Below are 16,635 nucleotides of genomic sequence, written 5' to 3'. Positions count from 1 at the left end.
TAATATATAAAGTATATCTACTCTAATCAGGGGCTAAAGCTAATTTTTAAACTTTTAGTATTAAATATATGCATCTAATAAAAAATGGAGAAAATAATTATATTTTGTGTAGTTTGAGTCAATAAACACTACCATAAATTACGAATTCTAAATTTTTTATCCAGACCTTCTATTAAGTGAGTCATATTTAATAAAATACTCTTCAGACACTGAGATTTTAAATAAAAAAAATTCCATTCTTATAAGATTAAAACTGATTGAATTATGAAAATTTGAATATCACTATTCTCAAAACAGCACGATTTTAAACTTCAACATAGATCGACTTGAAGAAAATGGACCAATCAGCGTCCAAAATTTCTTCAAGGCTGGTTGTCCTAAAACAATGATAAGTTTTATAACTCAACAAGATTAAAAGATAAGATTGTCAAGATTATTTTACTTACTATGACTCATAGAATCGAAGGACAATATAAAATCTAGACTTCATAATTGTTTTCGGAAGTTGCTTGAAATAAAACAAAAGATTACTTATGTCATTTAATTCTTTTTGAAAATAAAACTGAAAATTGAATTTTATGAACATTTTCATTGAATAATTCTTTGAGATATTGAATAAATTATAAAACAATATTCTGAGGTATACAAACGACTTTAATGCTGAACAATTCAGTTTATTATACTCATATATTTAAAAATCATATTTGGTTGCAGCGAATACACTTTTGTGTTAATTGAAGTTTAATCACTTCCACTTCAATTTAATGAACACATTTTACGAGAGTTGACAGAAAATTAGAGAGATTCACTATACAGTGAACAGGATGGCCTAAGGCTTCTACAGCAGTGCGTGTTGCATGATTATTAAAATTTGAAGTTTAAAAATATTTTATTGAAGAAGCTATTAAGCGACCAAATGTCATAAAATATTTAAGGGAAAATTTTAGCGAGTATTAAACTCGACGAACCTGTTGGTTGTCAAGGCAACTAATAATAAAATAAAAATTGAAGAACTAATCTTGAAATATTCTCGTGTTATGATGTTTCATATAAGAAACTTGAATTCCTTTAATTTTTTTTCTTATTACATTTTCAATAAAAATAATTCATTAAAAAGATTGATTGATATTCAAACAATGAACGCACACAGCATAATTCAGAATTCGATATCAGAATTCTTTGTTTTCATAAAAAGGATATATCTAGTTGGTTTTGCCTTATTAACTTCGAATACCGCATATTATGCAAGGAATAAATTTTAATATTAAAGAAATATGCAAAAAAAAAAAATCTATATGAAATTATAATGAGTACATTACATAAAAGAAAGTTACGTGAAACTTCTAACTCTGTGCAATCCTGTATGCCCCCCCCCCCCCCTGTGCAATTTAATTGCCTGCATTTGCAAAAATGGATTAAAAAATTTCTAAATAACTTCCTGCTTGATTTATGTCTATGTTTTTTAAAAGGGAGAGTAAAATTCATTTCGTCATTCTTCCACCCAAAGATGCATCATATTTCCACTAAATTAAGAATAAAATTCTATCTCGAAAATGTAAACCAAAATCACGAGGAAAAAATAGGGGCGGTTTAAAATAAAAGTCTTTCAGTACGTTTTACCGCAACATATAATATTTCGGCAAATATTCTATAACATTTACGCGAAGTAATCTATTATCCTAACACCAATGCTCACCGCAAATGGAATGACAAATATTTTTCTAAAAAAAAGAGAGTGGTTTGTGAAGGTGCGTGCGTGGGCTGAACGACCCTGTTTCAGAGTCCCCTGAATTTCGAACAAAGAGAGTTCGAAAGTCGCATTTCCTGACTGTTTGCAATTTTCCTGGCAACGTTTGGCGACCTACCCGATTTCGGTTGGCAACCCTACATCAGAGTGACGTAATCACGCATACTACGAAATGTGTGTGTGGGTTCGGAATCCACAACTCTGCTGCCGTACGAAGAGGATGGCTGAGGAGCGTAGGGTGTTCGTGCAGCCGACTACAGGGGGCCGAATCGAACTCCGGGTATCCCCTGATTCCTCTGTGGGCAGCCTGAAATCGGCCGTAGCCAAAAGGCTGAAGCTTTCCAAAGATAAAATTGTTCTTCTTCATAGAAACAGGTAAGTTTTATTTTTTTCATTGAAACTTCTAATGTCCCAGTAAGGAATAATGCATTAAAGGAAACATTTCTTCTACAGAATAAAATAAAAATGCAATTTTTAAGACAACGATTTTATGCATCATCTTATTGTTTACTTTTGATGTGATTTGGTCACTTTTAAAAGGTGTTATATTTTAATTTTGGTAGAAAAATTTACCAGAATAAAATTTTTAACAATAGAATAAAAGTTTTTTTTAAAAAATAGAATAAATAGTTTTATTTTTTAATATAACTGCATGGTATCTAAGTTATATTAAAAAATAAAATGTTGTTCTGTACTATTAATATTATTTTGTAAAAATAATAGTTTTTAATTTGTATGTTTCAAGTATCATTATGAATGCAAAAATAAATAATGTGCATATAAACATAACAAAAAATTAAATTAAATAAATCTTAATAGCGTCACAATTCTTTTAATTAACTTTTTACTTGTAAAATGTCAAAGGAACAGAAAGTTTCAGTAATTATTTAGAAAATAATTATTTAAATATAATTATATAGAAAGATTGAGTAGTAAGTAATAGCAAAATTAGTAATTATTTAGCAAGATGATAATAAATACTTATACTTGTTTAAAACTATTACTTGAAATACTGCAATTGTAAAAAATGTTTGTCGCTTAATTTAACTCATTTTTGAATGGTTTATTTTGTAATAATTTTTTTAAATATTAATTAGCTGCTGTAATAATTTATAACAGCATTTATTTATGAGTAAAATTATTTTTGAACCAAAATTCTATATAATTGAAGCTATAGTTTATAATTTTGGGAAACTTAATTTTGTTCCAGAAGATATGTTTTTTTACAGTATATAAGTGTGATAAATTAGAATTTATTAAAAATCGAAGCAGTGCATTCGTAGAATCAGGTCTTTGTTCTTTCATCTATGTGATTGAATTTGTAATTGCATTGTAGTTTTTTTTTTATATAAAGAAACACTCATAATTTGTTTAAATTCATTATTTGATGACTGATTTTTTTTCATTAAAGTGGTTTGAACTTTTTGTTGAATTTTTAATATTCGAATGACGAGAGTTTTAATTATTTATCAGTTTGGATAAGCATACTGAAAGATGCTTTGAAAGTAATAATAATAATTATTATTATCAAAAAAGCATTAAACTGGAAGGCTGAAAAAGTCGAGAGATGTACAGATATTGATCGCAGTCAGGTAACTTTGAGGGGAACGATTTGTCCCAATCAGGGCGGCGCATGCGCAATGACGTTGTTTTGGATTCCGACGGAGGGCACTAACTCGAAAAACTCAAAGGAACTTTCATTTCCGTTCTTTTAATTTTTTGGCACTTAATAAGATTTTTCAACAGCCTTATGTTTTTTTTAACCAAATATTTTCATAATTTAGCAACTTGCTTGGAATTTTATGAATTTAAGAAGTTGCAAAGTATATTCATTGTTTAAATAATAAGCTAAAGTTTCCTCAGAATAAGCAATTTTAAAGAAGCTTTGTCTAATTTTTTTCTAATGAACTTTATTTCAAGGCCGTAAAATCACTAATTGCTTGCGCATGAGGAAAATAATGCATGCTTTTCTTTTCTTCTTCTTCTTTTTTTTTTGCAGAGTGAAAACTATTTAGCGTAATTTTATTATTTATTCATTGATTTTATTATCCTTTAATTTAAAAACAAGTTAGATTAATTTTCTATTTTACTTGCTTTTTTTTATAATAATTGCGGATCATTTCGTGTTCTGCTTTCAGATTTCAGAATATGAGGATCCGGTTTAATCTGCAGCAATTCATCAGCGTAGAATGCTCCTTCGTTTTTTTTTTTTTTTTTACATTTATATATTTAGTATTTTTTTTTTTTTTTTTTTTTTCTTTTTCGTATAATGTTTGTTTCCAGATTCAGATATCGGAAACTTAAGAATGTGCAGCATTTCTTTGGTAAGGAATGCGAGGTTGTTCAGTTTTCATTAGTAGGCTTTCTCAGTGGTGCCTGAGAGGTATGTAGTGGGGGATGGAAAGTGGTTGAGCAGGGACATGTCCTGCTCTCAGAAATCGAACGGGAGAGTGTGCGGGGAGGAGGGAAAGCGAGCCAAGGTGACTGGGGAGGGTACGTGGGCGCGCCCACCTCGCATTCCTCCTGCCTCCCTCACCCGCTTTCGCCGCATCCTCTGGAAACCAGGCAGATTGTTGACAAAAAGAAAAGTTTGCAAATTGATACTTGAACTTTTAGTGTGGCTATTTAACATTGATAGTTTCTCGCGTAAGTAATTAATGAAAATAAATTTTATTTTCTTTAGTAGAAAAGAAAAATGAATTATTTCCCTCGGAATTATTTTATTATAGGAAATATAATTAAATGGTTGAAATTTTTTGTGCTGAGATTCAAAGGAATTATGAAATCAGATAAAAGATTTTACAACATGAAACAAGAATTCTTTGAGTTATATGAAAATATAATAAAATAATTAATTGTTTGATGCAAATTGAAACACGCACGCATACACACAATCATTTTTTTACCTCTTTTCTTCTAATTAGTATCTCCGTCCAATATAAAGACCTGACGAGTTTCATAATTTTAATTCGTCCCTGCTGCAAAATCTGTTTCAGTGTTTTTAAAAAGAAGTTTATAGAATCAGCTAATTTTTAATTGACATTCAAAAAATGAAATAAAACAACAACAGTAATAACTAGTTGTGGAATTTGCTAAAAATAAAAAAATAAAAATAAATAAAACAAACAAACAAGGAAACAGAATTTTTTTAACTTGTAATATCAATATTTTACAAGCGAATATGCTTTTAGGACCAAAGTTATTTTGCAACAATCGCTTTGAGTTCGAATCGCTGCTGTATTTTAAATATATATTAAATCTGATCGGAACTGAAACCTTCTCATATTGATGTACGAAAACTTTGAGTAACTGCGCATTAAACTTCATTTCTTCACCTGGATCCAAAATCATGATGTTTAAGTTGGCACGGTCAAACGATATTCATTTCGGCACCGGGGAGGTACATCCTGCTCTCCAAATTTGCGAATGAAACCAATATCCGAATATTTGATCTTTTCTGTGCTGTAGCAACTGGTAATCAAGCAGAATATTGATGGCTTGAGTGCCAATCTAAAGTAATAATTTAATAATAATAATATATATAATGCCCCGGGCACCTATTACCCTCTCTATGACACTAAGCCACCTATAAAATTTTGTGATAATTTTTGATAATAATTTTTATAAAAAATTTAATGATAGTTTTTTTCAAAAGAACAATGTGTGGTTTATTCCAACGTTTCTGTAAAAATTAAAAATTCCAATTAATTTATTAAAAAAAAACCCAATGCGATCTTTCTCGAATAAAATTTAACGTTTAAGGGCTTCCTTTCGAGTTTACCAATAATCTTGGTTGAAAAACTTGAATTTATATATTTAATCACTCATAAAAAAATTCTAATTATGTCACGTTTTGGAAAAACTAAATAATTAATTGCATATTTTCTAAATAAAGGTATAAATTTACTTTTTTTTCTACCTCACTGAAATATAATTTAATTGCGTAGATACTTTGCAAAATCACTGTTACTGAACAAATGATTAAGCTGAGGTCACATTTTAATTGTAAAAATTGCTCCATGAAGTGTGCAAGATGTAGATTTAAGGGTGTTTCTTATAATTTTAATTAAATATTTACAAATGGATAATGGCTTGTAAGTGCAAAAAAAAAACTTTTCAAGCTTTTATTTAATTTCTATTATTTTTCTAAATTATTGTTAAGGAAATTTTTATAGCATCATCTTCATTTTCTAATTACTGCTTGGCTTACTCCTAAGTATAGAAGACGTACTAAAGAAACTTTTCATTATTTCATTTTGCACAACTTGAAAGTTTTTTTTTTTTTATTATTATTATTATTCCCTATTATTTTGTCTTTGTTTTGGATTTTAGTTCCCGCGAACGAAGGGAATTCCGATGAATGTTAGTGAAGAGGCGGGGCTCTATTCGTTCCTGGGCATTGACGTCATAATACGTCATTCGCAACAGAATTGACGTCACTTGTCGCCAGCTGATTATTGAGTAGTGGGTTACTGTCTTGGCGATGTTTTGCGCTGTCCTTGGCATGATTTTCCCGAAAGGTTGAAGATTGCGCTCTTAGTCGTAATCGTGACGTTGTACTTTGTTGAGGGGAATAATATAGAGGAGTGCAATCTTTTGAATTGCATTTATTATTTCTTAAATCGTAACTCGTGCGTGACAGGATATCAAAACCTTATTTTCTGGCATATGATCATACAGCATGGGCAGTCATGCAATTTTTGTGATCCACTAAGAAAGGAATATGGGGAAAAAAAATCAATATTGATATCAAATTCGGATGCATTTCAAAATAGTGTTGTATATCAGCTCTAATCTGCACAAAAAAAATTATGTGTTTTTTCTTATCGAATTTTTTTGTTGTGGTAGTTAATGCGATATAACTGAAGTTATATTTAAGTGTCCCACAAACTAATGTGCTTCTTATTAGAATTTAAATTTTAGGAAACCCTAATTCAGGTTTAAAAAAAAGGTTCAGTGCAAAAAATATTATCTTATAATTTTTGGTGGATTTGCATTTTTTATTCGATCCCTTTCATTTGTTTTTCTTTAAAAAATTCTACTGTCGAACTGGAATGCAAAAGAAAAGTTCGGAAGTTAAATAATGCTTGTAAGGGGGGGGGGATGAAAGATTTGCTAGCTTTGTTATTTTGTCATATTTAATGTTTATTCTTTTATGATTTTTCACATTTGACGTAAGATCGAAATGATAGAAATTAATTATATCAAAACTTTCAGTATAACAATGCTTCTTGTGATTATATTATTTTTTTAATTAAATTCAAATTATACTATTTCTGTAATTTTTAATTTGAAGTTCAATTAAATTTGGTAATGCATAACGCATGCTTTTTCCTTTATGTTCGTACGCAACTTTCGAAAATTTTTTAATGATTGAAAACATTATTAGAAAAGAATTAAAAAAAGAAGAAGAATGCAAGACGTTAGAATATTTTTGCAATTTTTAATCACAATTTCAAATGGCAATACATTTAAAAAGACTTGACAGAATATTTAGATTGATTGTTTGTAAATGAACTGTTAGAGATTTGGCAGCTAATATAAATGATTAATATTGTTAAGAATCAATTAAAATTTGTCATATTTTTATTTCGTTGCTTATTAAAAATGGATTTAATTGATTTTTAATAAAAAGCTGTATAATACAGAATAATCGGGATTAAAAACTTTTCAATTTTAATACTATAACATATAATTTATGTATGAAAAGACTAAGCGGAAGAAATTTGGGAATTAATGCTTTATAGCATGAAGTCCCGTAGAGAAAAAAACCATAAACTAAAAATAAGTTATAACCAGTATGTCTTCTAATTCTGTAGAAACAAACATAGGAAAAGAAAAATAAATTTGAAAAGAACCTGTTATAAATGAGCTATTTTCATTGTTTTATACAGTTAGAGTAACAGTAGCTGACATTCTACACAATGGCATTTGATGTACGAGCATTGCAGAAGGGTTTCTTTTGGCATTGTTCGCTGTACGCGGACACAACACGACACTAACGGCATACAACAGTCTCTTTAAGCTATCATACAATAATAAAAAGTTGTATTAATGTGTCAAGTTTGGAAGGATAATGAAATTAATATGTGAATGTAATATTAATATGTGAATTAATATATGAAATTAATATGTGAATGTAATATTGTGAATGTCATTTGCTAATATGACATTTATAATGGATTTTTAGTGCCCTAGGCTTCTTTACCTTACAAGTCGAAGCATTGTGATAAAACTTCATCTTTAGGATCATAGAAGAGCTAGATAGATGCAAAAACCTGGGTTTAGTGAAAAGGATAAAAATCCAAAATTAGTCTTTATGCTCCAGAAAATAAATTCTTAACACGTAACTTGCTATGTTAAATAAGTGAAAACATTGCTAAGATTTTAATTTATTGAAATTTTTTTGTTACATCAAAAATCAGTTGTATATGTACATGCACGTAACGATCACACTCAAATGGGCTCTTCGAAATATAAATGGAAAAAAAAAAAAATAGTGCATTATCTTTTGCCGTTACCTCCATCTGACCTGATTAAAACCTACGAGGTTTGTTTATTGAAGCTCTGTTTAAATTAATGAGAACCAACCTCGTCTTCATCGATCGTTTACTTAACAAATAAACTTCATTACCTCATTTTTCAATTTAATTTTAATAAGCATAAATTATATGGTAGACGGCAGAGTACCAATGCGATGTAAGATACAAATGGAAAGCAAAATGCGCATTCAAATAAACAATTAAAAAAAAAACTACGACCGTTGAAATTTTTATATATATATATTTAATACTGAGGCTGATAATTTCAGCCTATCAATAAATATCTAATGATAAGTATACTAACTGTAAAATATAGGCTCACTTGGCCTACTTTTAAATGCAATGCCTGCCTAGAAATGATCGCTCTTGACATAATTTGGCATGGTTACCATAATCGATCGAATCCTATCCTCTGGCCTTGGAAACGGCCTTTGTCTTGTTTTTCTTTCCTTATTGTTTTATTAAATTGCTGAGCTGCTTTGGTGGGTAACTATTTAATAGTTTTGTTTTTAAATTACTTGGAACTGCTTTACTCTCCCGCGAAGTACTTTGCATTTGCATAAGCATCTTTGTGTGATAATCGCATTTAGGTTGAACTTCACAGCATCACCGGAAAAAAAAAAAAAGGAAAAGAGAGTTCTCGCCAAATGGCTCAAAAATCCTTTGTTTTCTTTATTCAAAAATCGTCCCGAACTGTAGTTCTCAGAGGGGGCGGGGGTTCGCGAGGAAATGTCCCGACCTCTGCCATTAAAGGCAGGTCTGCAGTGCGCAGGCGCCCATTCCCATGGAACTTTCCCGTTTGACGTCATCGAAGTCAACAAACAGCGTCCTGTTTGTTTGGGCCCTGGCCAATTCCAGTACTGAAAAGGGCAGGAAAAGCTGCGCATGGACCACCGTTTCTTATTTTTTGAAAACTTTTTTTTTATTCGGTGCATTGATTTTCTTTTATTAAAATGGGACGCCTGCTGGTTCTAATGTACATATATTTAAAATGTGATATTTTATAGCACTTGACTTTTCTGTTTGATTGCTACGGGTAACAGGGCCTCGATTTCAGCTAGATCTGCGCACATTTAACATTAGTTGACCCTGTGATCTTATTGAACTGAGATAAAGATCAAACTAAAAATCAAAATGGTGAAATTAAAATTTTCTTAAAATAACTTTTTATGTCAGAAATTTATTAAAAGATAGTTTTTATTTTATGTATCAATTATATTAGAGAATCAGCTTAGAACGAAAATGACAATTCAGTATTCCTTGCTTTTGAAATTTTTTGATTATTTTATTAACAAATGCAAATTTGTTCGGATATTTATGATTTGCATTTTATCTCTACATAATACTTATTTGAAACGGTTTAATTTTAATAATTGTTAATAAATTACCATTTTTGGCATACCACTTGCAAATCGAATGAGTTCTTGTTCTCATTCTTGAAATGTGAATCGATTAATTTTTTATATTCGGGTTATGTGCATGAAAATGAAATGCAGTATGAAATTGAATAAAATCAATTGAATGCTCTCTAATTTAGCTTGCATTTATTAGAATACTTCACAAAGCATTCAAAACCATATTATATATCGCATATTGGCGAAAACTATCGATCCCACTTCAGTGCTGTAGTTAAGAGATTCGAAAGAGATAGAGATTCGAAATGCTCTATGCTTAATTCGAATATGTAAAATGAAAGTATAATGAAATAAAATCGTTGTAGATCATTTTTATTTTTAAAACATTTTAAAGCTTTTTTTTAATGACGAAAATATGTTTTTCAAAATCAAATATTAATAAGCCATTTGTTTTCAGACAACTTACGGAAGGATCTTTAATGGATAATAACATCCAGGAAGGCTCTAAGCTGACGCTGCTACCTACCGTAGAGACTGGAATCACGGTGAGAAAAACTTAAATCATATATTTAGAGGATTATTAAAACTGAACTAATGGAAATTTTATTTACAGCCTCTTACATAACTTAGTGAAACTTCCGATTGCGAATATTTCTCTAATGCGCATGACGAAATGGCGTTCGAGAGACGTTTTTCGAGACTTAAAAAAGAGACATTTTTTCCTTCACTCGTGGAACTGCAAAAAAAAGATTTTGCTGCATGTTTCAATGTTTTGCTGAATACGAGGTACAAAGCTTTTTGGGTGTGTGGATTTCATAATTTTATTATTATTTTTTTTTTAAGTTTTGTACTTTTCGTATTTTGAGTCTAGAATTACAACAGTTCATTCTTTCCGAAAGAAACTGCATTTTTTCTTCACTTTCTGCTTGCCATATATGTCTAAGCAAGAAGAATTCGCTCTCCATGTATCTTCAACATCAACATAAAAGTTGTTTTCTTGCAAGGATACTTTCATTGCAGTGAAACACTTCTTACATAACCGCCGGTTTTGTGTTATTCATGCATGTGAAATGCACGTTACTTTTATTGTTCTGATAAAAATGGATATTACAACATTAAATTTCAATTCGGTGGAATTTTCTTTTTAATCTTTTATATAATCATTGCGCATGTTTTGGAAATTTTATCAGACGTCTTAATCTATGATAAATCAGCGATAACATTTCCTGATTGCTTTGAATGTATCTATTTACTACTTTAAAAACAAACTACTTTAATCTGATACAGTTATAAAGATGAAAAAAGTATGGCATGCTTTAAATCTGTCAATCTATATTAAACTAGTTTACGTTAAAACAGAAGTTTAGGAAGCAGAGCCTGTTCAATTGTCTTCTATTTGATTCAAATTAAAAACTAAGAAATTTCTCTAAATATCGCTCATTTAATTTCGAAATTGAGATTTCCTATTGTCACCTTAGTCTTATGGCGTCAATAACATTAATGAAATTGTGGTTCTTTCCGCTTTATGTTCAATATGATTTAATAGATGGAAGTCATAAAAAGCAAACTATTGAGGACTTTTTATAGATTTCATATATTTGACGAAAGAAAGAATAATATGGCAACATTTTTCTAATAAATTTATTTTGTTGTATAATTTACATGTGAGCTCCCATGCATCTAGCAGATGTAAATTTTAATTCGATGACTTCATTTTTGCTACAGAACCGGAGTCCGGAACGGTGCGTGATGCAGGCCCTGGAGACTTTGGGTGATTCTCAGGTGGAGAATTTCCTGACTGGACGCTCTCCCCTGAACCTTACTATGAGGCTGGGCGAGCACCTGATGTTCGTACATTTGCAGCTGACTTCTGTACCGCCAGCCTCTCCATCTCCCCCATCCTCCCCGAAGCTGCTCAGTGAGGCCAGCCGTCATTTGACTCGCACGCTCACCCGCCTATCCTCTGCCGCCCTCCAGCAAAAGATGAAAGAAACTTGCGATGTAAGTATAACGCACTGTTCGTTTCAGTATTCTGAGACAACCACTTTCGACGATTCTATTTCATTAAAGGGAGAGACGCGGAAGGATGAGCGCGTTTCCGGAATTCTTCGTCATTCTTTGATCTCTATTTTTGCCCTGTTATATACTTTTGTGGTGAATAGCATATAATCCAGTTAACAGCTCTTCTATCCGAACAATTGTTTTGGTATAGTGGTTATGTTACTGGACTGCGAACCACAAGGACCCAGATTCTATCCTAGCACATCAAATATCGACAAATTGGTGACCTCGGACGATGAACCTTCAGCCTTCGTACAGCTGTTGTGGCGCCATCTACCCGCAACCAAAGTCGTCAGACTCACTTGACGCAGCAACCACTCACCCACACAAGCTCGTCATAACGCTTGGCGCTACTCAACTGGGTACAGGCCCATTAGACAACAGCTAAATACATCGCCACTCAACAGTCATATCGTTCGTCTCGCCTGGACTGTGAACCACAAGGACCCAGGTTCTATCCTAGCATATCACAGACCGCCAAACTTTTTTGTTCAATTTTTTTCCTACGTGTATGTGAATATCGTGTCGTTTCTGACAGTATTATTTTAATTCAGTCTGCGAGTAATCCGAGTTTATTTTATTGTTAAATGTAAACATCCCCTCCTTTCATCTTTCCTCTCGCTCCTATTTTGACGAATTAAACCCATCCTAACGCATGCGCAAAAGAGCAGAGGGTTTTAGAATCTGTTGTTAAACAATATAAATGGTTGATATTTTATTTTTCTAACATGAAAACTTTTTTTCTCTTAACTTTGAGAAAGGTTTGAAATTTTAACTTTTAGATTACTGATAGATCAATTTTTATCTTCATTAAATACCTCTGTTGATAAACAATAAAATTCTTTATCCAATTATCAGATCACTAGAAGGCAAAAATTTGTTTCCCCTTTCCGACTATACATAGGGTTAATTATTCTTGTCTTCTCTTATTAACAATTTTACCCATGTTGCTATATAGTAAAGGCATAAAGTTGTTAATAGGATGATTAGAATTTTTTACAGATTAGTTTTTTTAATACTTCTTTCATATCTTACATGGTGAAAGCGTAATCTATGCAATACTTTTGGCTAAAATATAAAGTAATTAAAAATATGAAATGAAAAATCGAAATGTTCTGTATTAAATTTTCTTTTCAACTTTAAACATAGTACAAGTTTAAAAGGTTCCTCCGATCATAGTTGTAGAACAGAATGCCTGGTAATCACATTAAAATTATTCCCTCTCTGCTGCGATGGAGGCAAGGAAATGAGAACTAAGGTTGATTCTTAATCACAATCACCGTTCATAGCACACGCCCTCCCGTAGGAAGATCGTCCCATCACTGGAGATGTAATTTAACCTTGCTAAGGACGCAAGAACCTACCAATGGATCGAAAATTTATTATTTATATATCGTGAATGTCTCCCAATGGACAGGATGTTTGGTAAGCTAGCTACTTTTGAAATATCGAAGTTTAGTTTTAGTTATATTAACGTACCGTTTTAAAGCAACACTGTTGCTATTTTGAGACGGACTTCATAATTTTGAGCCACGGTCAGATGACGAGGACGGCGCCCCATCTTCAAACCACACCAGCTGGAAGGCGTTTGACTCCGACGGATTTAGCGTGCACTATATCCGCTTACATGACGGTTTTTGGGTAGAATCGGGTCTCGAACTTGAAACCCTCCGGTTCCGAAGCCGAGACCTTACCACCAGGCCACCGCGGTCTCACCAAATTTACAGAGAAGCATATTCATGATATTTTACGCAATATTTTCATGTTTATTCTTATTAAATTTGATTCTATATTCATTTTCTAGCGATACATTTTATGTTATAATTAACTTTTATGCATACATTAATAAGTTATTTTGGTTGCTAACATCAAATAAGATAGGTCCCTTAATAAAATACCATCTTTTATCTTTCAGGGCCGTTGCTGCATGTCTCGTGAGAAAGGCGGGGCTGTCATCGAGAGTTTGTTTCGGAAGGGCAAAGGTGTGTTTTCAGGGACTTTCTCAGGCACTCTTATGCAGGATGACTCCCGTCCTCATCTTTGCACCCTTGTTCGAATCCTTAGCGACCTCATGGACGCACCTTCGCATACGCGTGGACCTTGCACTCATCGCCCCGCTCCTAATACTACAGGTGAGCTTTTATCCATGTAGGATGCTTATTAACTAGATGTCGAAACATCTTAATAAAAAATTCGGAACATCATAACGTAAAATTATAACACTGGAAAACGGTATGGGACATTCATGCAACCATCATGAAATCATGCTACGTATATTGAATGTGGAATAATTTACAGAATCGGGATAAAAAGTAAATAAAGTTATTAGATGTAGCTACCCTCCTTTGTTGCTACATACTCACAAACTTTTTTGTGTATCGATTCAATATGTATTAATGTTCTTAAACAATTTTTTTTCTAGGCCCGGAGCCTCCAGTAGCGGTTGTGGAAGACCAGGCCCTGCGAGATAAAGTACGGCATATAAGGGCCCTTCTGAAAGAGAAACGCGAAGCCCGCAGAGACAAGCCTTACCACAAGCACAAAGACTACAGCTCTGAAACGGCTGTCGCCTGAATCTCTCGCTCATGATAAAACTACAGTCGACCACCGTGATGGCATAGAGCATCTTGAAATGGTTATTTCGTTTCTTTCTGAAGCACGGCTAAGAGCATCTGCTCAATAGTTTTTCTGACGAGAGGGATATATAGGATTACATGATTGGAACTGTTTCTGTTATCCTTTTCCCTCTGTTCGGCTCAAACCTTTTTATTATTATATAGTGTTCTCTATTATCACCCGTTCATTTAATTGAGCTGAAACTTAAACATATTCCATGTCAGTCATTCGTTCTGTGAATGCTATGGATTTGGTAGTGGGTACTTGGAATGAACCAGTCGATCTAAATGGAACGCTGGCTTCGTTCCATAACTCCTCACCTTTGCAATAAATCAGTTCCATTGTGCACTCAAGCACAGATCGTTCTGTTGAATAGAATTAGATCTGAACGGAATAATAATTATGTCACTTTTATGTTTATCATGTTTTATTTTTAATTTAATGTAATGGAATTTCATCAGCCTTAAAAGATTTTCTTCTTGTGGAGTTCATTGCATTCATCTAGTAGGCAAATACAATAACATTAGATATTTGTCCTATATATATATACTTTTTCTTTTGTGCATGAATTTGTGAATTAATCATCTTAGGCAAATTCTTAATAAAATTTGTTCAAGTTTAGTAAAAGTATTAGAGTAAATACATGTAATATTGCAATATTAGAAGCTAATTAGTAATCCTGACGAGATGAAAGTGTTCATTGAATTTGTTAGTTTTCATGCACAAGATTGCATATCATTTTTTTTTTTTTACTATCTAATAATTTTGATTGTATCTTTAAGAAGGTTTATGATTATTGGAGTATGAAACATATTTCCAAAAATCTATGCCGGTAATAGCAAGAAAAGAAATCAAAATAGTAATTGCCTTCTAATAAAAAAAAATCCTTCATTTAAAGAACAAAACTGCCAATATATTAATCTACAACTGGGAGAAACTTTTTCTGATGATCTCAGTCTTATTACATATCATTTTATTTGAGGATATACTGTATCCATCTAATATCTATGCAAATTGAACAAATGATTGAATTAAATTATTTATCTTTTTGTACTTAAATTGGAGATGACAACAAAATTTTAAGCCTAGTCACTTTGCTAAAGTGTATACTAATTCAAGGCTTATGAACAAAGGTTTTAAATTATGTTCCCATTTTAAGAAAATTAAATTTTATAAAGTCGCTGTCTGTACATAACAGTCATTTCCATAAAGCAGTATTACATTATTATTTTTTCTGTTCAGTATTCATATTACTCTTGTAGTATTAGTGATTCATTTATATAGAGCTATATAAATAGAATTATGTGTGAAAGCCAATGTGTGCAGTTTTGTAGTGACCTATTTTATGTTATTCCTTAGATTTTTGCCTTTTGTTATTGGATCCTAAGGATTCTTCCTACTGTTATTATTAGAATATATATATTATCATTATATATATCACATTTATGTTTGTGTTAGTAAATATCATCATAAGAATATATCAGAGCATCAGAGTTAAAGATGAGATGAAACTTAAAGATTACTTTTAATGGAATAAACTGCACTTTAAAAAAATATACGTATTTTGATTTACGAAAAAAATGTTTTAATTTATATTACTGCAGTACAATGACATATTAACCAGTTGTTTACAATATAAGATACTTTTGATTAATTTATAATAACTTTATGCAGCTGACATAAAAAAAATAAGACAATCTAATCTTTCTGTTTAAAAGGGGGGGGGGGAAGAGGGGGAAATGTCACATTAAAAATTTGAAAAATTGAACAAAGCTATTTTGATCAAACAAATTAAATTTAATATTCTAACATGTATTTACTATCACCAATCAATTCATTTATTTACTTCAAATTCATAATTTCCAAATTATTAATTATGCTGAGGAAAAAAAATAATAAGTAAATAAAAATTTTATGCCTTATCTAGTAAATTTTAAAAATCCAATTAAAATATTTAGATGAATTTCATATAGGACAAGTTTAAGAAATACTTAAATATTTATTCAATTCTGTTTTGCCTTTAACTTGCAAATGTTTGCATAGCAGACTAGCACTGATGTAGTCTTAGCTTTAAAAGTCCTAGTAAACTACATTTTAGACATTGACCTAGAACTTGGCAAGAAAAAGCCATATATGAGAAATACAAGTGCATCATAACCAAAGTAGTTATTCTGTTTCATATCAGTATTGTTGCAAGATGTAACTGTCCAATTTATTTGTGTTTTAGTATGTTTGTTAATCAAGATTAATGCCATTTTTTACAATAAATATGTTGAAGAACTGAAATGTTTGTATTTATTTGCAGCTCTATAAA

General features: G+C 31.4%; 1 protein-coding gene across 1 annotated transcript; it reads left to right on the top strand.

The window, feature by feature from the left end:
- The first annotated feature begins 1,933 nt into the window (after positions 1–1,933).
- On the top strand, positions 1,934–16,607 carry LOC129975746 (midnolin-like). Its single transcript, XM_056088935.1, has 5 exons — positions 1,934–2,122; positions 10,102–10,189; positions 11,370–11,645; positions 13,621–13,837; positions 14,128–16,607. The coding sequence occupies exons 1-5, from the start codon at positions 1,968–1,970 to the stop codon at positions 14,277–14,279; spliced, it is 888 nt and encodes a 295-aa protein (XP_055944910.1). The 5' UTR covers positions 1,934–1,967; the 3' UTR covers positions 14,280–16,607.
- The last annotated feature ends 28 nt before the right edge of the window (positions 16,608–16,635 follow it).

This window comes from Argiope bruennichi, chromosome 7 (genome assembly GCF_947563725.1).
Source record: "Argiope bruennichi chromosome 7, qqArgBrue1.1, whole genome shotgun sequence".
NCBI lineage: Eukaryota > Metazoa > Arthropoda > Arachnida > Araneae > Araneidae > Argiope > Argiope bruennichi.
This window is presented reverse-complemented; position numbering and strand designations above follow the sequence as displayed.